General features: G+C 40.4%; 1 protein-coding gene and 1 long non-coding RNA gene across 3 annotated transcripts in view; one reads left to right on the top strand and one right to left on the bottom strand.

Annotated features, from left to right (window-relative positions):
- The first annotated feature begins 13080 nt into the window (after nt 1-13080).
- On the top strand, nt 13081-24715 carry LOC133540822 (uncharacterized). The gene is made up of 3 exons (XR_009803738.1): nt 13081-13142; nt 13455-13493; nt 24489-24715. It is a non-coding gene; the product is annotated as an uncharacterized LOC133540822 (long non-coding RNA).
- The window catches only part of tns3.2 (tensin 3, tandem duplicate 2), a 124932-nt gene continuing 119623 nt past the window's right edge, over nt 19487-24795 (bottom strand). For both annotated transcript variants that reach the window (XM_061883772.1, XM_061883771.1), the window contains 4 exons: nt 24503-24671; nt 24342-24410; nt 23390-23419; nt 19487-20682 (listed from right to left, as the gene is read on the bottom strand). In XM_061883772.1, coding sequence (XP_061739756.1) covers nt 20541-20682; nt 23390-23419; nt 24342-24410; nt 24503-24671 — 410 coding nt within the window. In that variant the 3' untranslated portion in view covers nt 19487-20540. The remainder of the gene's footprint in view (nt 20683-23389; nt 23420-24341; nt 24411-24502; nt 24672-24795) is intronic.

A 24795-nucleotide genomic window follows, 5' to 3' on the forward strand; every position in this document is an offset into this window, starting at 1 on the left:
AAAATGTTGAAACATAAACAAGTGATTCAATTATAAATAAAGATTTTTACACATAAAAGTAATCATCAACTTAAAGTGCCCTCTTTGGGGATTTTAATAGAGATCCATCTGGATTCATGAAATTAATTCTAAACATTTCTTCACAAAAAAAGAAATCTTTAACATCAATATTTATGGAACATGTCCACAAAAAATCTTGCTGTCAACACTGAATATTGCATTGTATTATTTTCCCACAGTTTATGAACTTACATTCATATTTTGTTGATTCAATAAATATATTTATAAAGGATTTTTGAATACTGCTATTTTTAGAATATTTAAAAAAAATCTCACATACCCCTTGGCATACTTTCAAGTACCTCCATTGGAGAACCACTGTTATACTTTATAATAGTATTTTTTTTCCATTAAATTTTGTCTTTTTATGTCATATTTTATCAGCTCTTTTTTGCAGTGCATCCTTCGCGTGTCTTATTTGAGATTTTTTAGCAGCCAGCTCACCGCTAAAGATCTATTCAACGCGGTGGTCTCGGTAGGGATTGCCGTGGAACTGGAAATGGGACACATGAGTCCGGCCAGGTCAGGGGAAAAAAGGGGGAATGGCGTGTAAAAGGGTGGGGGGTTAGGAGATGGTGCGAGAGGACGAGAGGGGGTTTGTGGTGGATGACCTCACCATTTCGGGAAACTTTCCCACAGCCTCCCCACAAAGAAGACCGTCAAAAAGTAGAAAAGAGGCGGAAGAATAGAAATTGAACAGACTGTGGAGAAAGAAACTCCACCATTGCACTGAAGAGATTTGAGAGAGAAATATGGGCTCCGCTTTCCTTTCCGGCCCTCGGTTTGAAATCCCTCCATTTTTTCTGTGGAGTCACCCGCGAGCACCTGGTGGCCCGGCGACTTTTGCAGCCGTCGCCGCCGCATCCTGAGCTCGACGGGATCACATTCCTGGGATTTCTCGCGATGGATTGGAGTTGGCGAAACCCAAAGGCCGACTCTCAGCCTCTGATCCCTGGCGTCCTCTAACTTGATTTGACTTGGCTATTTAAAGCCCACGCTAAGTCCGCTGCTCTCGCTCCACACACGCAAAAACCACGGCCCCTTTCAAAAATGTCTATTTTTAACCCAGCCTGTATGCGCAGCTGCAATCAGGCAGACAACGTTTATTTTCTTAGAAAAAACGGTTTATTATCGGCCCCTAGTTGCACTTTACGTCCAAATTATATGAAGTTTCACTCTTTTGTTGTCGGTATAGCCATATTGTTTTCATGACTTTTTGCCTTTTGGTGGAGTGGCACTTTTTAGGAGCCTTTTTATTTATTTAATTTTTTTTGTCATATCCAGCTACTCAGGCAAATAATATTGTTGATGTAAATACCCATAGTTGCTGTACAAATTTACTTTACAAAATAGAAGTCAATCAATCAATCAATGTTTACTTATATAGCCTTAAATCACTAGTGTCTCAAAGGGCTGCACAAACCACTACGACATCCTCGGTAGGCCCACATAAGGGCAAGGAAAAACTCACACCCAGTGGGACGTCGGTGACAATGATGACTATGAGAACCTTGGAGAGGAGGAAAGCAATGGATGTCGAGCGGGTCTAACATGATACTGTGAAAGTTCAATCCATAATGGATCCAACACAGTCGCAAGAGTCCAGTCCAAAGCGGATCCAACACAGCAGCGAGAGTCCCGTTTACAGCGGAGCCAGCAGGAAACCATCCCAAGCGGAGGCAGAGATGTCCCCAGCCGATACACAGGCGAGCAGTACATGGCCACCGGATCGGATCGGATCCGACCCCCTCCACAAGGGAGAGTGGGATATAGGAGAAAAAGAAAAGAAACGGCAGATCAACTGGTCTAAAAAGGGAGTCTATTTAAAGGCTAGAGTATACAAATGAGTTTTAAGGTGAGACTTAAATGCTTCTACTGAGGTGGCATCTCGAACTTTTACCGGGAGGGCATTCCAGAGTACTGGAGCCCGAAATGAAAACGCTCTATAGCCCGCAGACTTTTTTTGGGCTTTGGGAATCACTAATAAGCCGGAGTCCTTTGAACGCAGATTTCTTTCCGGGACATATGGTACAATACAATCGGCAAGATAGGCTGGAGCTAGACCGTGTAGTATTTTATACGTAAGTAGTAAAACCTTAAAGTCACATCTTAAGTGCACAGGAAGCCAGTGCAGGTGAGCCAGTACAGGCGTAATGTGATCAAACTTTCTTGTTCTTGTCAAAAGTCTAGCAGCCGCATTTTGTACCAACTGTAATCTTTTAATGCTAGACATGGGGAGACCCGAAAATAATACGTTACAGTAATCGAGACGAGACGTAACAAACGCATGGATAATGATCTCAGCGTCTTTAGTGGAAAGAATGGAGCGAATTTTAGCGATATTACGGAGATGAAAGAAGGCCGTTTTAGTAACGCTTTTAATGTGTGACTCAAAGGAGAGAGTTGGGTCAAAGATAATACCCAGATTCTTTACCGTGTCGCCTTGTTTAATTGTTTGGTTGTCAAATTTTAGAGTTGTATCATTAAATAGAGGTCGGTGTCTAGCAGGACCGATAATCGTTGAGTTGCAAAAAGTTAGCGGACATCCATTGTTTAATTTCATTAAGACACGCCTCCAGCTGACTACAATCCGGCGTGTTGGAAGTGTGAGATACTTGTCTTGTTGCCTTATTGTGTGGTGTTCGGGTCTGTGGGACCCGTTTTCATTTTTTATTTAAAGAGAAATGATACACATAACGCATTTTTCAAACTGAGACTCACTGACTTTGTCTCATTTTCTGTGAAGAACATATATCAGAATATATATTTAACGGGGATAGCAGGTCCATTCTATGGATCATTTTGCGACATTGCCATATTTTTGCTGAAAGAATTTAGTAGAGAACATCGACGATAAAGTTCGCAACTTTTGGTCGCTAATAAAAAATCCTTGCCTGTACCGGAAGTCACAGACGATGACGTCACCGGTGTGAGGGCTCCTCACATCCTCACATTGTTTTTAATGGGAGCCTCCAACAAAAAGTGCTATTCGGACCGAGAAAACGACAATTTCCCCATTAATTTGAGCGAGGATGAAAGATTCGTGGCTGAGGGTATTGATAGTGAAGGACTACAAAAATAAAAAAATAAAGTTAAAAAAAAAAGGCTTTGCATTGGGAGCGATTCAGATGTTTTTAGACACATTTACTAGGATAATTCTGGGATATCCCTTATCTTTCTATTGTGTTGCTCGTGTTTTAGTGAGTTAAATATAGTACCTGGTAGTCGGAGGGAAGTCACGGCAGCTGCATGGACAGCGCAAGCTCCGCTGATCTCCGGTAAGAGGCGACTTATTACCATAATTTTCTCAATGAAAACTGCCGGTTGACATGTAGTCGGGATCCATGTTCGCTTGACCGCTCTGATCCATAGTAAAGCTTCACCTCCGAGAATTTTAAACAAGGAAACATCGTGTGTTTGTGTGGCTAAAGGCTAAAGCTTCCCACCTCCATCTTTCTACTTTGACTTCTCCATTATTAATTGAACAAATTGCAAAAGATTCAGCAACACAGATGTCCAGAATACTGTTTAATGGCGCAATGAAAAGAGACAACTATTAGCTGCAAATAGTGCTGCGCTAATATTTCCTGACCGTCCGTGACGTCACGCGTACGCGTCATCATTCCGCGACGTTTTCAACATGAAACTCCGCGGGAAATTTAAAATTGTAATTTAGTAAACTAAACCGGCTGTATTGGCATGTGTTGCAATGTTAATATTTCATCATTGATATATAAACTATCTCTGCGCTGCTGATCCGCCTCCGCTTGGGATGGTTTCCTGCTGGATCCGCTGTGAACGGGACTCTCGCTGCTGTGTTGGATCCGCTTTGGACTGGACTCTTGCGACTGTGTTGGATCCATTCTGGATTGAACTTTCACAGTATCATGTTAGACCCGCTCGACATCCATTGCTTTCCTCCTCTCCAAGGTTCTCATAGTCATCATTGTCACCGACGTCCCACTGGGTGTGAGTTTTCCTTGCCCTTATGTGGGCCTACCGAGGATGTCGTAGTGGTTTGTGTTGTGGTTTCTGCAGCCCTTTGAGACACTAGTGATTTAGGGCTATATAAGTAAACATTGATTAATTGATTGACACCATACACCCCCCCTACACATTTCTATTACATATAAGAAGTCCGGGTCCACTAGTAGAAGTGTGGAAATTGATGTTCTGTGTACCACACGCAAAACCCACCCACCCACCAACACACCCACCCACACACACACACACACACAAACACACACACACACAGCAGGCCCCGACAAGACGAGGACAGAGTGTAGATACATAGAACATCAGAGGGTGAAATGTGCGAGAAAATGAGAGCAGACTATGTTGACAAACAATTATGCAACCTTGTGTGTGAACCGCAGGTGCAAAAACAGACATATAACATATATCAGAATACATATTTAATGACCACACACCATACACCCCCCTACACATTTCTATTACCTTAAGTTGTCCGGGTCCACAGGACCCGGGGCTAATAGAAGTGTGGAAATAGTTATTTTGTGTACCACACAAACACACACACACACGCACGCACGCACGCGCGCACACACACACACAGCAGGTCTAGACAGGAGGAGGACAGAGTGTAGGTACACAGAACATCAGAGGGTGAAATGTGCGAGAAAATGAGAGCAGACAGTGTTGACAAACAATGTTGCAATCATGTGGGAACCGCAGGGGCAGAAACACATATATAACACATATATCAGAATACATATTTAATGACCACACACCATACACTCTACCTTACACATTACAGGTTACTTTCGTATTTGGTATTTTTGGTCATCTTTTGACCATGCTGCTGGCTCTCTGCCACACCGAAGTCCGTGTGGAGTGACCGGAGGAAGAGACGAGCTAGCGTTGAGCATCGAGATAGACAAGGCTTCATTCACGGAGTCCTGACTGAAATGAGCATATATCGGATACTTTGGTCTCCCTGGACGGATTCTCGCTCACCCCTGTGGAATGGATGTTAGCCGAGAACTAGTGGGCAACCTAGGACGGAGTCTGCTCTTTTGGTTGCTTTGTAAGGATTGTTCTTGTCTCAGGCCACCGCGGTGTTTAAAGGCCTACTGAAACCCACTACCACCGACCATGCAGTCTGATAGTTTATATATCAATGATGAAATATTAACATCGCAACACATGCCAATACGGCCTTTTTAGTTTACTAAATTGCAATTTTAAATTTCCCGCGAAGTGTCGTGTAGCGGTATGATGACGCGTGTGTTTGACGTCTCGGGTTGTAGCGGATATTATTTTCCATCATCCGATCCAAGCTATAAGTAGTCTGCTTTAATCGCATAATTACACAGTATTCTGGGCATCTGTGGTGCTTAATCTTTTGCAATTTATTTAATTAATAATGGAGAAGTCAAAGTAGAAAGATGGAGTTGGGAAGCTTTTAGCCTTTAGCCACGCAAACAGTCGGTGTTTCCTTGTTTAAAATTCCCGAAGGTGAAGCTTTACTATGGAACAAAGCGGCCAAGCGGCAGTTTTCGGTGAAAAAATTGTGGTAATAAGTCAGCTCTTACCGGAGACATCAACGGAGCTAACGTCCTGCTGCAGCTGCGTGACTTCCCTCAGAGACACTTGCGGTCAACACACCCGTGGCCACACCCCTTCCGACTTTCAGGTACTATTTAATCTCACTAAAACACTAGCAACACAATAGGCAGATAAGGGATTTTCCAGAAGTAAATGTGTCTAATAACATCTGAATCGCTCCCACTGCAAGCAATCGCCTTTTTTTTCTTCCTTTTTTTTTTTCTAGTCCTTCACTCTAAATTTCCTCATCCACGAATCTTTCATCCTCGCTCAAATTAATGGGGAAATTGTCGCTTTCTCTGCCCGAATAGCTCTTGCTGCTGGTGGCTACGATTGTAAACAATGTGAGGACGTCAGGAGCCCTCACCCTTGTGACGTCACCGTCTGCTACTTCCGGTAAAGGCAAGGCTTTTTTATTAGCGACCAAAAGTTGCGAACTTTATCGTCGATGTTCTCTACTTTCAGCAAAAATATGGCAATATTGCGAAATGATCAAGGATGACACATAGAATTGACCTGCTATCCCCGTTTAAATAAGAAAATCTCACTTCAGTAGGCCTTTAAAGGTGTTGTTTTGTTGTTTATCTATACCAGACCTGGGCAAATTAAGGCCCGGGGGCCACATGCGGCTCGTTGAGATTTTCAATCTGGCCCGACGGACATTCCCAAATAATGTTTTTAGATCTTTAAGATGGAAAGTGTAGCTGTCATTATGATGTGCACACATGTTTTCTAACGACCGTAAGTCTTGAACTATACAAAGTATTTCAATGGTTGGAATCTGCGCTTATGGATGATATACCAGTTACTATGGTAATCTAATTAGTTACTATGGTAATCTAATTATTTACTATGGTCATCTAATTAGTTACTATGGTAATGTAAGTCACAGCAGCTCAGACGAGGCACCAAGCAGTGTGGGCGGGAAGCATTTCCACAGACGCGGAAGGAGAGTTTCACAACAAAGTTCTTAAGTTTAGTGATATATCAGATTGTAGGTGGGTTTATTTTGTACCTTTCGCATTCATATTTCACTGTTTATTGCATTTTTCTTCCGTTTCACTTGATTGTAAAATGTGTCGATCGAAAGGGGGCGTAACATTCGTATTTTGTCAATATTCAGTGTTTTATCCGTCATAGAAAAATGTAAAATTCCACTATGTTTTTTTAAGGCGGTCTGTCATAACGTTTTTAGCATTCAATCAGACATTATTGTGAGGTTTTGTACTAGTGTTCATAAAAATAGATATCGGGCCCCAGACACATTTTCTTCTCTGAATGTGGCCCCCGAGTCAAAATAATTGCCCAGGCCTGATGTATACATAATGCAACTGTATGCGCGCAATAGGTACAGTATTATTTTTGGCAGTTTTCTTTTTTTTTTTTGTTGATGCGTTTTACTTTTAGTGTCCTTGAGCAAGACACTTCACCCTTGCTCCTGATGGGTGGTGGTTAGGGCCTTGCATGGCAGCTCCCGCCATCAGTGTGTGAATGTGTGTGTGTGAATGGCATACTTGCCAACCCTCCTGGATTTTCCGGGAGATTGAGCGCCTCTCCCGAAAACCTCCCGGAAGAAATTTTATCCCGAAAATCTCCCGAAATTCAGCAGAGCTGGAGGCCACGCCCCTTCAAACTCCATGCGGACCTGAGTGGGGACAGCCTGTTTTCACGCCCGCTTTCCCACTATATAAACAGCTTGCCTGTCCAATCACGTTACAACATCTACGGATTTTAAGAAAAAACTGCACACACAACGAGACGCAGCAGAAGAACGAGGAAGTAACAGCCATGGCGACGCCGTCTGTAATAGAGTGATTCTATGTTGTCTGTCGCCATCCCCTGGTGAATATTGGCTATAGCGTTATGGGGTTGCTTTTTGATAGGCCAACGATTTAAGTGGTGTTGGGCACCTGACGGCAAGTGACTCTCGCCAGTACGCAAATGGCAGAACAAAGGTTACTCAAATAGTGAAAGGTAAGGGTTGTTGTTTTTATTTTAGTAACCAGCAAGGTAGAACAACTGTGTTTTTATTACTGTGTATTTGATAGGTGCCTTCTAAAATTCAACTATTTATTTTATTTCTATATATAATAAAACAAATATATAGCTAGAATTCACTGAAAGTCAAGTATTTTTTACATATACATATATATATATATATATATATATATATATGAAATATATATGAAATACTCGAGTTGGTGAATTATACTCCCCTCTCAACCACGCCCCCCGCCCAAACCACGCCCCCGCCTCACCCCCGACCACGCCCCCCACCCCCCACCTCCCGAAATCGGAGGTCTCAGGGTTGGCAAGTGTGGTGAATGGGTGAATGTGGAAATAGTGTCAAAGCGCTTTGGGTACCTTGAAGGTAGAATAGTGGGGGCCCTTTGGGGGATTTTAGGGTGTATTTGTTCCCTTTTGTCTAAAAGCCCCCCCCCTTGACATGGCATAAACATTAGAAAGGAATCATGCATGTTGCACCAGGTGTTACTCATGACAATGCCCAAGTTACGTCCAATGTCTTCAGAATAGCGAAACGCCACTTGGAAATATGCAAATTAGGAGTCTAGACACCCCCCAAAATAAGAATGGGCATTCCAACACATTTCTAATGGTCAAAACACATGAAATAGACACCAAGTTTACATTTGTAGCTCATCTGTTTCAAATGTTAGCGACAAAAGCTATTACAAGTGACGGCCGTATTTGATTGGCCGCTGTGGCGACCCCAAAGGTCACCGGCGCGGGCGCCTTAGCTAAATCATTTCAGTATTCCCTGAGCTACACCTGTGCCAAATTTGGCGCTTTTAGACAAAAGTGAACAAAAATATCCCTAATGGCCATCCATCCATGCATTTTCTATCGCTTATTCCCTTTGGGGTCACTGTTGCCTATCTCAGCTACAATCGGGCGGAAGGCGGAGTACACCCTGGACAAGTCGCCACCTCATCGCAGGGCTCCTTAATGGCCTCCACTAGAAAAGTATACAAGTCTAACCCATTTACCATTTATTTCCATGCCTTTTATGTCCTATTTCTCTCTTGTTTTCATGTGTTTGTTTGTTTTTTACTCTTTTTTGAAGATTATCTGCACAGCAACAACATCATTTCAACATTATGGGATGCATAAAGTCTATCTTATCCTATCCCTCTTTACAATTTGCAGTGTTTTCTTCATTTAGTTGCATTGTAACTATCTAACAATGGCCACGAAAGTGGAATTCCATTCAATCGTACCTAAACTTTTAACAACAAGATAAGTACAGAGGGCACGGCTGGATTGCATTTTTGTCCCCCCTTTATTAAGTGCACGTAATTCTATACAAACTTGTACTATTGGAAACAGAACAGAATGTACAAAAAAGTTAGCCACAATAAACATCACATATAAACATAAAGGGCAAAGTCAATAATAAAGAGGGTTACACTTCCTTGTGGTTTACAGAAAATGTAATGGATGTTGTTTGGTCCAAAAATCTGCTTTGAAATGTGTCGTTTTGTGAGGGATTTATTTAAGTGCCAAAGCGCTCCTCTAGGCCGAACTCTCTTACGGATTTGTTGTATTTTTATTATTTCTGTTAGGGTCCGTCTTGGTCAAGTGGGGGTGACCCCAGGATGCAGAGACGGGAGACAAGGTGGAACTACAAAAATGAAATAAAATAATTTGACAAAAAAGGGATAACTAAGGGAGATGGGACAGAAACACACACCATGAAATCTGGACAAAATAGGTTCCTCAGAGGTCGGCAGGAGAAAGGGCCAGGGCACACTAAGCAGGGTAAGAGACCAACAAAAGTAATCGTTTTACCTCAGGGGGACTAGGAGATAAACACACAGGAGGTTAAGGAATTCAGGATAAAATAGCAAAATCATATCAGGTCTGGTGAAGCAGGTGCATGCACGACGGGAGTTCTGGAGACAATAATCAGCGAGGCCAAGCTGATGAGCCTAAATACTGGTGTGCTAATTGCCAGCAGGTGTGCCTCAAGGTCCGCCCCTCACCGAGGACGAATCACTATAAGCACAGGTGCAGACAAAGGAGAAGGTAGGAAAACACTAAAAACACAACAATTTCATAATGTCGGCGCCTTGTTGCCAAAATATTTTGGTGGTTTTGAGGTTTGTTATTGTGCTTTTCATCTCTGCACTGTAAACTGCTTCATCCTTGAAGTTCCTAACAGATAAATAAAGTACTTGGATTTAAATGTGTGTAAAAGTACAATGGAGCTTGAGGAGAATGACATCCCAGTGGGTAACACAGACATTTTCATAAATAAAGACAAGTGTGGAGGACTCGCACCTCCGAGTTCCTCGGACCACCAACGACGGACATGACAGGCTTGACGGTTTGGAAATTGTGTTTATTTTTAAATAAACCTCCTTCTCTGGTCGCTTTTCAGCACTCGCCTCTTCTCCTCGTCGCGCTCTTCCGGTCACTTTTCAGCCTTTTGCGTCTTTGTCTCCGTCTCGCTCTTGCTTCTGCTCGGGTTCGTTCTCGGCCATCCACTCCGACGTCACCAACCATCTCCTTCCCGGCTGCTGCCCTTTTATACAGTGACAGGTGATGAGACAACTGTGTCCAGGTGGGCCATATACACACCTGTCGCCCATCTTGGAGCCGTCCCCGGCGCGCCCCGCCTCGCTGCAGGTATGCAGGCCACGCCTCCTCACAACATGTTTTGAACACATTTGTACTCTCCTTAACAAAACTAAGTCACCAGCGCATGGGATTCAGCTGATGACACGGTTTGGGATTATTTTAAAGGGTCTCTGATGGATAAAAAATGGCAATTGGCAAAGACTGCAAAAAGTTGGTTATGCGAGGAGGAACCAAGACGTCTTCCTTTAATCTGAGCAATATGATCCCCCACCTCTTCAAGAATCATAAGGAGATACAGGATGAATACAAGCGGAAGATGAATGAAAATCAAACAGCGAAAAAAGGAGTACCACACAGTTGTCGCTTTTGGTTGTCTGCCGAGAAAAAACTAAAATACAACAAAAAACACCCCTGTATCAACGCAGCGTTTCAGAAGCTCTGGCTGACTGCCAGGCCACTTCAAGCACTCACCACTAGCTTGCAGCACATTTGTGTTACTCATACAGATACGTTAGAGCAGGGCAGATTGCTGTTGTTTTGAGGCATATTTAAAAAATAAAATAAAATAATGCACTTTTTGAAAGTCAAAGTATAGTATTTCCCATAGTTGCAATGGGTCTCAGGGAGCGCATGTCCCAAATTCCAAGCTGCTGTTTTGAGGCATTTTTAAAAAAAATAATGCACTCTGTGACTTCAATAATAAATATGGTAGTGCCATGTTGGCATTTTTTCTCTCCATAACTTGCGTTGTTTTATTTTGGAAAACCTTCTTACATTGTTTAATGCATCCAGCGGGGCATCACAACAAAATCAGGCATGACAATGTGTTAAATCCACAACCATATGACTGCAAAAACTGAAATCTAAGTAATATTAAATATCTCAAATAAGGCTGATATTTGCTTAATTTCTGTCTGAAAAGATAATTCTCCACATTAAGCAGATTATATGTTAGAGTGTTTTACTTGTTTTAAGGGTTTTGGTCCTAAATGATCTCAGTAAGATATTACAGCTTTTTGCTGAGATTTGATGACCTATATTAAGTAAAACATGCTTGAAACTAGAATATCAACTGTTGCAAAGCTGTGTCATCAACACTCACAAGTAGAAAACTACTTTTTTAAAGTAAGAATATTTAAAGCATGAAAAAAAAATCATGATGCCGAGGGCATATCATTATTTCAATATAATGGCACTGACATTTACTTAATTTAAGAATATTTTTCAGCATATTGAGCAAATAGGTCTCTTTTTTCTACCAAGAAAAGTGCACTTTTTTAGCATTAAAATTTAAATTAGCTAACCTCAATGAACCCCAAAATACCTTAAAATAGGTATATTCTCACTAATATACTAATTTTAAGGTATTTTGGGGTTCATTGAGGTTAGCTAATTTTACCTGTTTTGGAAAAACTTGACAAGCCACATTTTCTTGTTCCACTGGCAGATAAATTTGCTTAATTCAAATAAAATACCCATATTTTTTGTATTTTTTTTTTCTTGTTTTTGAACACTGACTTTTTGCAGTGCATTGGTTCAGCACCCCAACTGACAAGTTATTTTTCCATTGTCATTTTCTAATCGTATCCCAAGTAGGGTGGCAAAATTCTGGGAATATTCAAAGTTGGAAACTTCCCACGGGAATGTATGGGAATTAACAGGAATTAAAGGGAAATTAATGGGAATAAACATTGAATAGAAACATGCTAGATCTTGCAGCATGGTTATTGGCTAAAGCAACCTGATTTAATGCAAATTCAGTAGAATTTCAACCCTGCACGGTGCATTCCTCCATTACATGTGCAGTGCATTTTTCCATCACAGATAATTCCCAGAATGCTACACACTACAGCAGGCCTACAGAGGCCACACTAGTATTTGAGCCCAAGAACTACAACAAAGTTCTACAGGAGCTTAATTTAAGAATATTTTTCAACATTTTCAGCAAAAAGGTCTCATTCTTATTCTACTAAGTAAAGTTCACTTCTTATTAGTGATAATATACTTATTTTATGGGAGGCTAACCATATTCTGAAATACTGTAGCATCCCGGATGAGTTAGTGCTGCAAGGGGTTCTGGGTATTTGTTCTGTTGTGTTTATGTTGTATTACGGTGCGGATCCATCCATCCATCCATCTACCGCTTATTTCTTTTCGGGTCTCTGGGGGCGCTGGTGCCTATCTCAGCCACACCCTGGACAAGTCGCCACCTCAAAATATGTCACTCTTGTTTGGTGTGGGTTCACAATGTGGCGCATATTTGTAACAGCGTTAAAGTTGCTTATACGGCCACCGTCAGTGTGAAATGTATGGCTGTTGAGCAGATATGCCCTGATTGACAATAGATTCACTATCTTGTTCTCTCGCTCTCTCTGTGCACTGTTTTTAACCCCTCTTAAACCTGTACGTACATTGAAAATACACGCAACCTTGACACAAAACGCCAGACATTTAAGGCATTTAAGAAACCCCACCCGGACACCCCGGACAGTCCCGCAAAAGTGGACGTGTCCGGGGGACGTATGGTCAGTCTATTTTAAGGTATTTTTTGGGTTCATTGAGGTTAGCTAATTTTACTTGCCATGAAAAGTCTTGACAGGCCACTTTTTTCTTGTTCTATAGGCAGATAATTTTGCTAAAATCAGTTAAAATACCCCTATTTTTTGAAAAAATATCAGTTGATATCGGAATCGGTAATTAAGAGTTGGACAATATTGGAATATCGGCAAAAAAGCCATTATCGGGACATCTCTGGTTATATATTTTGGTTTGAAAAATTCCACTTTGAGCAAGTTGCATAAAACCCATTTAAAGCAGCAAAGTGACACGTGCAAAGCAGTTGGGGGTTGATGTCACGTGACTGTCACGTGACTAACCCAGGAAATGGCCTCCCCGGGATGACAACGTATGAGGTAAGCTAGCTGCTTTACATAAGCCTGTTTTTTTTTTTGTCAATAAAGTTGATTTAACACACATTTAGCAGTTCTAACGATTTAATAGGGTGTAAAGTATTAAAAATGCAACATGTTCCTACTGTATTTCTCGATTAAATGAATGAATATAAATCAAGCTTGGGATATATGTATTGGTCGAATCAGGCTTTTAAGCACAAACACCCTGAATGTATCGAATACATATATATATATATATATATATATATATATATATATATATATATATAAATGTGACATGACCTAACTTATACTCTGAATTTTTTATTGTAGATAAAGCAGCTGCAATGTTCCACGTTCACTCCACCTATGGTAAAGTATATCTCCAATAATATCACTTTAAGCAGAAAGTTGTCTGGGGTTTTTCACGGGCAAAATAAATCAATGAATGAACACAATTGTTAATAAATTAACTGCCATGAAGTGAGTGATCCGCGTCCCTGTCCCTGTTAAAAACTAAAGTTGGCTAACACTGCCATCTATTGGCAAAATTATAAAACACATATTTAGTACCAGGTTGATTGGCAACACTAAATTGGCCCTAGCGTGTGAACGTGAGGGTGAATGTTGTCAGTCTATCTGTGTTGGCCCTGCGATGAGGTGGCGACTTGTCCAGGGTGTAGCCCGCCTTCTGCCCGATTGTAGCTGAGATAGGCACCAGCGGCCCCCGCGAACCCAAAGGGGAATAAGTGGAAGAAAATGGATGGATATTTAATACTAAAGATACCAAACATTGCATTAAGGAGAAATGTTATAGGTTCTTTTTTTTTAATATATGTTTTAAAAGAGATGTTAAAATGGTGTATATAAGTTCAAATGCAAAACGATGAGTAGCCTGCTGGCCTGTTCTAAAAATAGCTCAAATAGCAGCACTTACCAGTGAGCTGCCTCTATTTTTTTAAATTGTATTTATTTACTAGCAAGCTGGTCTCGCTTTTCTCAACATTTTTAATTCTGAGAGACAAAACTCAAATAGAATTTGAAAATCCCAGAAAATATTTTAAAGACTTGGTCTTCACATGTTTAAATAAATTAATTTATTTTTTTTACTTTGCTTCTTATAACTTTCAGAAAGACAATTTTAGAGAAAAAATAAAACTTTAAAAATTATTTTAGGATTTTTAAACACGCATACCTGTTTACCTTTTAAATTCTTTCCTCTTTCCTGACAGTTTAAATAAATATTCAAGTATTTTTTTTATTTTTATTATTGTAAAGAATAATAAATACATTTTAATTCAATTCTTCATTTTAGCTTCTGTTTTTTCCACAAAGAATGTTTGTGAAATATTTCTTCAAACTTATTATGATTAAAATAAAAAAACAAATATTCTGGCAAATACAGAAAATCTGTAGAATCAAATTCAAATCTTATTTCAAAGTTTTTTGAATTTCTTTTAGATCTTTTGTTCTGGAAAATCTAGAAGAAATAATGTTTTGTCCTTGTTAGAAATATAGCTTGATCCAATTTGTTATATATTCCAACAAAGTGCAGATTGGATTTTCACCTATTTAAAACATGTTATCAAAATTCTAAAATTAATCTTAATCAGGAAAAATTAATAATGATGTTCCATAAATTCTTTTTTAATTTTGTTTCAAAAAGATTCGAATTTGCTAGTTTTTCTCTTCATATTTTTCAGGTGAATTTAGAATTTTAAAGAGTTGAAATTGAAGATAAACTATGTTTCAAAATTTAATTTTCTTTTTTTTCGTGTTTTGTCCTCTTTTAAACCGTTCAATTAAGTGTTTTTTTCATCATTTATTCTCTACAAAAACCTTCCGCAAAAGGAAAAAAAATGTACGGCGGAATGACAGACAGAAATACCCATTTTTATGTATATAGATGTATTTATTAAAGGTAAATTGAGCAAGTTGGCTATTTCTGGCAATTTATTTAAGTGTGTATCAAACTGGTTGATAGCCCTTCGCATTAATCAGTACCCCGTGGTTTCAAAAAGGTTGGTGACCCCAGCCATACAGGCTTGATTGGTGGATTGCTGCAGAGATAGTTTTCCTTCCGGAAGGTTCTCCTCTCTCCACAGAAGAATGCTGTATCTCTGACAGAATGACCATCAGGCTCATGGTCACCTCTCTGACTAGACAAAGATGAATGCAGCAATGTACAGAGACATCCTGGATGAAAACTAACACTTCCCATCCAACCTGATGGCGCTTGCAAAGAGGAATGGGCGAAACTGCCCAAAGATAGGTGTGCCAAGCTTGTAGCATCGTATTCAAAAAGACTCAATGTTGGGATGGGCGATATTGGCTTTTATTAATATCTCGGTATTTTTGTGCCATATCGCGATTTACGATATATATCTCAATATTTTGCCTTAGCCTTGAATGAACACTTGATGCATACAATCACAGCAGTACTATGATTCTATTTGTCTACATTAAAACATTATTCTTCATACTGCATTAATATATGTTCATTTTAAACTTTCATGCAGAGAGGGATATCACAACTAAGTCCATTTACCAAAACTGTATTTATTAAATACTCTTCATTCTCTCGCGGGTGACTTTTTAAATGTAAGAACAAATTAGTACTGCTGCTACCTTTTGTAGCAACACTTCTGCTGCATACTTTGCATATGGCTGTTGTCTGCTGAATATCTTCCCGCTTGAAGCCAAACCACCGCCAGATAATGGACCCCCTGCTGTTTTTTGGGCATTAATCGTTTTTCCTCCATTTGTGATCAGTTTCGCACCTTCTCTCTCTTGTAATGTCACTCACACCGCTCTGCTTGCACGTCCTGTCTCAGCTAACGTAAGCCATGCTGCTACCTCTCTGCTGGGCGATGGCGTTTATGTACAGTGGGGCAAAAAAGTATTTAGTCAGCCACCGATTGTGCAAGTTCTCCCACTTAAAATGATGACAGAGGTCTGTAATTTTCATCATAGGTACACTTCACCTGTGAGGGACAGAATGTGAAAAAAAATCCAGGAATTCACATTGCAGGAATTTTAAAGAATTTATTTGTAAATTATGGTGGAAAATAAGTATTTGGTCACTTCAAACAAGGAAGATCTCTGGCTCTCACAGACCCGTAACTTCTTCTTTAAGAAGCTTTTCTGTCCTCCACTCGTTACCTGTATTAATGGCACTTGTTTGAACTCGTTATCTGTATAAAAAACACCTGTCCACAGCCTCAAACAGTCAGACTCCAAACTCCACTATGGCCAAGACCAAAGAGCAGTCGAAGGACACCAGGAAAATAATTGTAGACCTGCACCAGACTGGGAAGAGTGAATCTACAATAGGCAGGCAGCTTGGTGTGAAAAAATCAACTGTGGGAGCAATTATCACAAAATGGAAGACATACAAGACCACTGATAATCTCCCTCGATCTGAGTTTCCACGCAAGATCTCATCCAATGGGGTCAAAATGATGATGACAACAGTGAGCAAAAATCCCAGAACCACACGGAGGGACCTTGGTGAATGACCTGCAGAGAGCTGGGACCAAAGTAACAAAGGTTACCATCAGTAACCCACTACGCCGACAAGGAATCAAATCCTGCAGTGCCAGATGTGTCCCCCTGCCTAAGCCAGTGCATGTCCAGGCCCATCTGAAGTTTGCCAGAGAGCACTTGGATGATACAGCAGAGGATTGGGAGAATGTCATGTGGTCAAATGAAACCAAAATACAACTTTCTGTTATAAACTCAACTCGTCGTGTTTGGAGGAAGAAGAAAACTGAGTTGCATCCCAAGAACACCACACCTACTGTGAAGCATGGGGGGTGAAACGTCATTCTTTGGGGCTGTTTTTCTGTTAAGGGGACAGGATGATTGATCCATGTTAAGGAAAGAATGAATGGGGCCATGTATCGTGAGATTTTGATCCAAAACCTCCTTCCATCAGTGAGAGCTTTGAATGGTTGACCAAATACTTATTTTCCACCATAATTTACAAATGAATTCTTTAAAATTCTTACAATGTGAATTCCTGGATTTTTTTTCCCATTCTGTCTCTCACAGTTGAAGTGTACCTATGATGAAATTTACAGACCTGTGTCATCATTTTAAGTGGGAGAACTTGCACAATCGGTGGCTGACTAAATACTTGTTTTGCCCCACTGTATGTGACGTATGTAAGAAGGTGGGCTTATTTTACTTCTCTGTGAGAAGGAGTGACAGACGCCTGTAGTGTATTGCCCGCAGCTAAAAACAACTGTGTGAGAACGTATACTCGAATATTACGATATAGTAATTTTCTATATCGCGCAGAGGCAAACTCGCGATATATCGTTTTTATCGATATATCGCCCAGCCCTAACTCGAGGCTGTAATTTCTGCTAAAGGTGCATCAACTGTGAATAGTTATGTTCATGTGATTTTTTTGTTGTTGTTTATTTTATTATATTTGCCAAAAAGTTTTAAACATGCTTTTTGCACTGTCATTCTGGGGTATTGTCTGTAGAATTTTAATCGACAAGATGAATGTATTCCATTTCGGAATAAGGCTGTAAAAATGTGGATAAAGTGAAGCGCTGTGATGTCATAATATCAATGCTACGGGGTTTGTGTAAATGTGCTTTTTCAGTAAGTTTAAGCGGTAAAGGAAAAATGCTTGGTGTTTGTGTTCCAGCTATGACAAGTTTTTTTCACGACTCCTGTGTTGTTTTTTCACAAACCCCATTTTCATATGAGTTGGGAAATTGTGTTAGATGTAAATATAATCGGAATACAATGATTTGCAAATAATTTTCAACCCATATTCAATAGAATGCACTACAAAGATAAGATATTTGATGTTCAAACTCATAAACTTTATTTTTTTTTTGTAAATAATCATTAACTTAGAATTTCATGGCTGCAACAAGTGCCAAAATAGTTCGGAAAGGGCATGTTCACCACTGTGTTACATCACCTCTTCTTTTAACAACACTCAATAAACGTTTGGGGACTGTGGTAACTAATTGTTGAAGCTTTCATGGTGGAATTATTTACCATTCTTGCTTGATGTACAGCTTAAGTTGTTCAAAAATCCGGGGTCTTGTTGTCGTATTTTACGCTTCATAATGCGCCACACATTTTCCATGGGAGACAGGTCTGGACTTCAGGCAGGCCAGGAAAGTACCCGCACTCTTTTTTTACAAAGCCACGCTGTTGTAACACTTGTCTTGCTGATATAAGCAGGGGCGTCCATGATAACATTGCTTGAATGACCACATATGTTGCTCCAAAACCTGTATTGACCTTTCAGCATTAATGGTGCCTTCACAGATGTGTAAGTTACCCATGCCTTTGGCACTAATACACCCCCATACTATCACAGATGCTTAGTTTTGAACTTTGCGCCTATAACAATCCGGAAGGTTATTTTCCTCTTTGTTCTGGAGGACACCACGTCCTCTGTTTCCAAATATAATTTGAAATGTGGACTCGTCAGACCACAGAACACCTTACCACTTTGCATCAGTCCATCTTAGGTGAGCTCGAGTCTAGCCAAGCCGGCTGCGTTTCAGGATATTGTTGATAAATGGCTTTGGCTTTTCATAGTATATTCTTAACTTGCACTTACAGATGTAGCGAGCAACTGTAGTTACTGACAGTGGTTTTATGAAGTGTTCCTGAGCCCATGTGGTGATATCCTTTACACACTTATATCGGTTTTTGATGCTGTACCGCCTGAGGGATAAAAAGTCTGTAATATCATCGCTTACGTGCAGTGATTTCTCCAGATTCTCTGAACTTTTTGATGATTTTACGGACCGTAGATGGTAAAATCCCTAAATTCCTTGCAATAGCTTGTTGAGGAATGTTGTTCTAAAACTGTTTGGCAATTTTCTTACAAAGTGGTGACCCTCGCCCCATCCTTGTTTGTGAATTACTTAGCATTTCATGGAAGCTGCTTTTATACCCAATCATGGCACCCACCCCAATTAGCCTGCACACCTGTGGGATGTTTCATATAAGTGTTTGATGAGCATTCCTCAACTTTATCAGTATTTATTGCCACCTTTCCCAACTTCTTTGTCATGTGTTGCTGGCATCAAATTCTAAAGTTAATGATTATTTGCCCAAAAAAAATGTTTATCAATTCGAACATCAAACATGTTGTCTTTGTAGCATATTCAACTGAAAATGTGTTGAAAATGATTTGCAAATCATTGTATTCCGTTTATATTTACATCTAACACAATTTCCCAACTCATATGGAAACGGGGTTTGTAATTACACATTATATATGATGGTACCTAACTTCCTGTTTTTGAAATCTGCCCATTTAAGGGCTTGTTGTTTGAATTTTTCTTGTTTTTCAAAAATTCTCACGTTGCGCGTTTGGATTACATTATTTCATTTATATGAACATGTTTATTGATATTGAACAATTACCATAGCAACACAGACAGAAGCCAGCAGCCAAAGTTGAAACGTTGAAGTCAGCATATCCACAGTTAGAAAGGATTACAGTAAAACACATTTTTATTGAACCTGTCTTTTGTTTTGTTCTTTCAATTTTGAGCTCTTAAAACTCGAGTGTTAGACCATGTTGTTGTTTTATTCAAAATAAATTATCAATACTCTTGTCAGTAGTTTTAAGTGCTCGGTCATTTTACCCAAACACATACTTGTAAATAGTAAAATCAGAGAAATGTATAACTTTCTAGTGGTATCTTATTATTTTCCATAGCTGTACAAAAACAATACAATTCAAAACTGTACTCAATTTTAAATCATATTACATTACATGTGACATAATAGCACAAATCCTGAGATACACTCTTCTTTTTATACAATGTATGAATCATGATATTATACAAAAATACAGTTTCTGGCATGGATGAAGTATATTTCGAAAAAAAAACTTTCATACATCCGAATTAATGGATACATATTTAGTGAAATATATATATACACAGCACAAAGGTTTTCCAACATACGAAGCCACAAAATAATGGTATTACACCTTACATTTGTCCTTGTGTATGTGAAATCCGTTTTAAAAAATAAGTTAAACATTAAAAAAAAAAAAAAAAAAATTATAATCAATCCAAACAATGCTATTTTTACCCTGGCTATCAATGAGAAAAGCAACAAGGTTGTGACAAAAATGTGATATAAATTGTGAAAATCAAATTTTCATAGCAGACCCTCTATAAAAAAAAAAGGGTCCTAGTATCAAATTATTTCCTTGTAAGTATGTTTTTATTCTTTGGTCAGTCATAAATGAATTCATGCAGTCCATGGTAGCGTTGCAGCACACTCCGCATAAACATTTCGAGGAGGTGCTGGAGTTTCTTCTTTTGAGCATTTGATGCTCGTGTTCTTCAGGTTTTGGTTTGTGAATGTTACAGTTGTGTTATTTGGAGTCAGTGCAGTAAGTCTGTTTGAGTTTCCTCACTTCTTGTGTGACCCGATCATAACCTTTGAGACAAAGTTGACGATTGCACTCGCTGGCTGCTCTGGGTCATGTTCGGCAAAGAGATGGCAAATATTTTCAGTCTCACTCTGAGATTTCCTTGCTACAAACCCAAAGATCCTGGGAAGAAAACAAATTGAGATATTTAGATTAGAGCTGTGAAGCAATTAAAACAAATGAGCGATTGATTAATAATGTTATGTAATTAATTAATCTATTTTTCAGTCTCCCCTAAAAATGTTGAGAAAAGTGAAGTGTGAATTATATTTATATAGCGCTTTTCTCTAGTGACTCAAAGCGCTTTACATAGTGAAACCCAATATCTAAGTTACATTTTAAACCAGTGTGGGTGGCACTGGGAGCAGGTGGGTAAAGTGTCTTGCCCAAGGACACAACGGCAGTGACTAGGATGGCAGAAGCGGGATTCGAACCTGCAACCCTCAAGTTGCTGGCACGGCCACTCTACCAACCGAGCTATGCCGCCCCAACAGCCACCCATCCGTCCATTTTCTACCGCTTGTCCCGTTCTGGGTCGCGAGAGGTGCTGGAGCCTATCTCAGCTGCACTTGGGTGGAAGGCGGCGTACACCCTGGACAAGTCGCTATCTCATCACAGGGCCAACACAGATAGACAGACAACATTAACACTCAAATTCCCACTCTAGGGCCAATTTAGTGTTGCCAATCAACTGATTCCTAGGTGCATGTCTTTGGAGGTGGGAGGAAGCCGGAGTACCCGGAGGGAACCCACGCAGTCACGGGGAGAACATGCAAACTCCACACAAAAAGAGCCCAAGCCCGGGATTGAACCCAGGACCTTCGTATTGTGAGGCACATGTACATAACCTTAAATGTATTGTTCATCATTATTCCAAAAAAGTAGCTTCATTAAAGGGGAAGGGATTTTTTGGGGCATTTTGCTTATCGTTCACATTCATCATGAAAGTCATGACGATGGATGGATTATTTTTTTGTTTGCATTCAAAATAGTAAATGAGCATAAATAAAAGTCAGATTGCAGCGGAACCGATGGGAGTTTGTTTCACTATTTTGCCCATGAAATCCTACAAATAACCATTCAAAAAGCGCCAACAACACTCAATTTACATTTCGTGACTTAATTATTAACCAAGTATTAGTGATATTGTTATTATAAGTGCTAACGCAGACTCTGATTTGGAGGTGCTGAATTTAATTCCATCCATCCATCCATCCATCCATCATCTTCCGCTTATCCGAGTTCGGGTCGCGGGGGCAGCAGCCTAAGCAGGGAAGCCCAGACTTCCCTCTCTCCAGCCACTTCGTATAGCTCTTCCCGGGGGATCCCGAGGCGTTCCCAGGGCAGCCGGGAGACATAGTCTTCCCAACGTGTCCTGGGTCTTCCCCGTGGCCTCCTACCAGCTGAACGTGCCCTAAACACCTCCCTAGGGAGGCGTTCGGGTGGCATCCTGACCAGATGCCCGAACCACCTCATCTGGCTCCTCTCGATGTGGAGGAGCAGCGGCTTTACGTTGAGCTCCTCCCGGATGGCAGAGCTTCTCACCCTATCTCTAAGGGAGAGCCCCGCCACCCGGCGGAGGAAACTCATTTCGGCCGCTTGTACCCGTGAACTTATCCTTTCGGTCATGACCCAAAGCTCATGACCAAAGCTCATTGATTTTAATTCCAGCCATTTAATATAACAGCCTGATGAAGCCAACAGATCTACGTCATCTGCAAAGATCTGCATAGACCCAGTACTTGGTCTATGAAACCAGAACCTCTCAACACCCTGGCCCTGTCCAGAAATTCTAAGACATGAACAAATTGGATGTTAAAGGACAGTCCAATCTTCACTGGAACTGAATACAACAGCAAATGCAGAGCAAACTCTGGCACAAGATCATAGCGTCCAGAACACATACTGTCAGAGCACCCCCGGCAGGAATTAAACACAGTCGAATGCCTTCTCCAAGTCCAAAAAGAGGTGCAGACCACATTGCTCCTCCTAAATCTGAGGTTTGCCTATCTGGTAAAGTCCGTGAAAATACCTTACCAGAGAGGCTGAGGAGTGTGATCCCCCTGTAGTTAGAACACACCCTTCTTAAGAAGAGAGTGGGGCCAACACCTGTCAATCCAGAGGTGCTGTCCCCAAAGTCCCAAGCACAATGTTTGCCTCATCTTATCCCTTTCCTTCAGGGTCTTACAGAACAAAAAGCTCCTTCTTCAGCTTGTTGACATCCCTCTCGCCCAAGTCCACCAATAGGTCCAAAGGTTCCAACCATGACAGACACTGACCTCCTCCAGCTTTGGTTAGTTGCTTTAACTATGAATGCATGGAACACAGACAATGGCTTAATGTCTCCCAGTCTAATTCAAAAACACCACTTGGGTTCAGATCGGGGGTGGTGGGCCTCCTAATCACACCCTTCCAGATCTCACAGTTATTGTTCACATGAACATTGCCACAGTAGAACAAAGGAGTTACCAGTAGAAGCGCTCTTTGGTTTGGTAGCCCTCTCCCCTCACCCCCAAGAACTACAAAGTTTTTGCCTTCGACCACCACGCAGCTCACACTGTACCAAACTACCTAGGCTCCAACCACAGGTGGTGAACCCATTAGAAGGGGGACCCAGATTGCGTCACCATCATCTGGGTGAGGCACCAGGGGTAAAAAGCCCTCAACGACTGAGCTCTTAGGAATATTTAAATGCATAAACGTCTTAATTGCGATGAGGTAATTGCGTGTACTATTTTTGTGAATAACAGACATAGACGATCAAAAACTGAAGGGTAAAGTTGAGAAAACACATTAGTCCATGGAAAAAGATGAGTATGAAGGTACGCACTTTGCTGTAGAATCATTGCCTCTTGTCCATCTGTGTGGAACAAAATAGTCATTAGATCCAACTATTTCCAAATAGCAACAGCAACTTAATAAGAAAGGCATTAAAAAAACAAGTGTTTAAGTCCCAAGGACAGGGCTATTCAAATAAATTGCTTTGGGGGCCACATTTCCAGAAAGCTAAGGGCTTTATCTTATTTTTTTTAGTTTGGAAACCAGTGTCCTCTACAGTAGACATTTGATTTTGGTCTATTTATTTTGTTAGCATTACAGAAGCTGTTAGCTAGTCAAAAATCATCTATATGACAGCCTCTATGGTTTTTAGGAAGTATTTTTTAACATAATTTTCAGCACACCCTTTGAAAAGCACAAATGATGTAAAAAAGAGGACTTAACATTGGAACCCTGAAGAACTCCACTACGATACAGTATTTAAAAAGGTTGAACAAATGAACACGTGTTGCATCTATTGTAAACAAGCTACAGTAACACCTTAGTTACATAAATCACATTACCAAAAATATTTGACTTCTGTCAAAACGGAGAGGACTTAAAGGAGAGCCTTGAGGAACACCTTAGTTATCACAAGTTTGGACCCCGGTGTTCTATGTTTGCTAGAAAGGTTGAAATGTCAACGTAAGGATCTGCCAATGTGTTTAAAGTGGTCCTTACAACAGGAATTTGCTGCAAAAATATTTGTCTCCAAATTTTTTAACTAAACGTCAGTGTCATTCGCAGGCCAGATATGGTCCCCTGGGCCACCAGTTGAATAGCTCTGTCCTAGGAAGTCAAACGAGTTGAAGGCAAAATAAAACCAAATTCAACACTTGTAAAATGTGTTCATTACTGTATTGATTTTATGTGCCCAATGAAATTATGTCATCCTCTGTGATTGCGAAACCACGTCTCAACGTGCAAGGATGTGAGCTTGTCTTGTGAATGTAAACAACAATTACCTTCTGCCCTGCGGGTCCAGAGAACAGAAGATGACTGTATTGACTGCATAGTGTCTTCTGAAAAACAGCCTTAAGGAATGATATATAGTTGAAATAGTGTATAATCAAAAGATAGTATTTAATTTGTGATTGTATTGTATTGTGTAGACATCCACACTTACTTCCTCTGGTTGTCTGTGAGTGTGATTCCCTGTGCTGACACCTTAAAGTGGACAACAGTCGAGGCTGACGGAGGGTCCATGGCGAGTGTCAGCGTGGTCGCTTTCTGAACTGCCTGGTGTCCCGTGAGAGACTCCAGTTCCACAGAGCCGAGGTACCACACATTACAAGCTACAAAAATATTAAAAACATATGTTTTATGAAACACAATACAAGTGGACTTGTGTGCCGTGAGATACTGTCTGGTGTGCCGTGGGAGATTATCTAATTTCACCTATTTGAGTTAGAAATATTT

Source organism: Nerophis ophidion, linkage group LG22, assembly GCF_033978795.1.
Source record: "Nerophis ophidion isolate RoL-2023_Sa linkage group LG22, RoL_Noph_v1.0, whole genome shotgun sequence".
In the NCBI taxonomy this organism is placed as follows: Eukaryota; Metazoa; Chordata; class Actinopteri; order Syngnathiformes; family Syngnathidae; genus Nerophis; species Nerophis ophidion.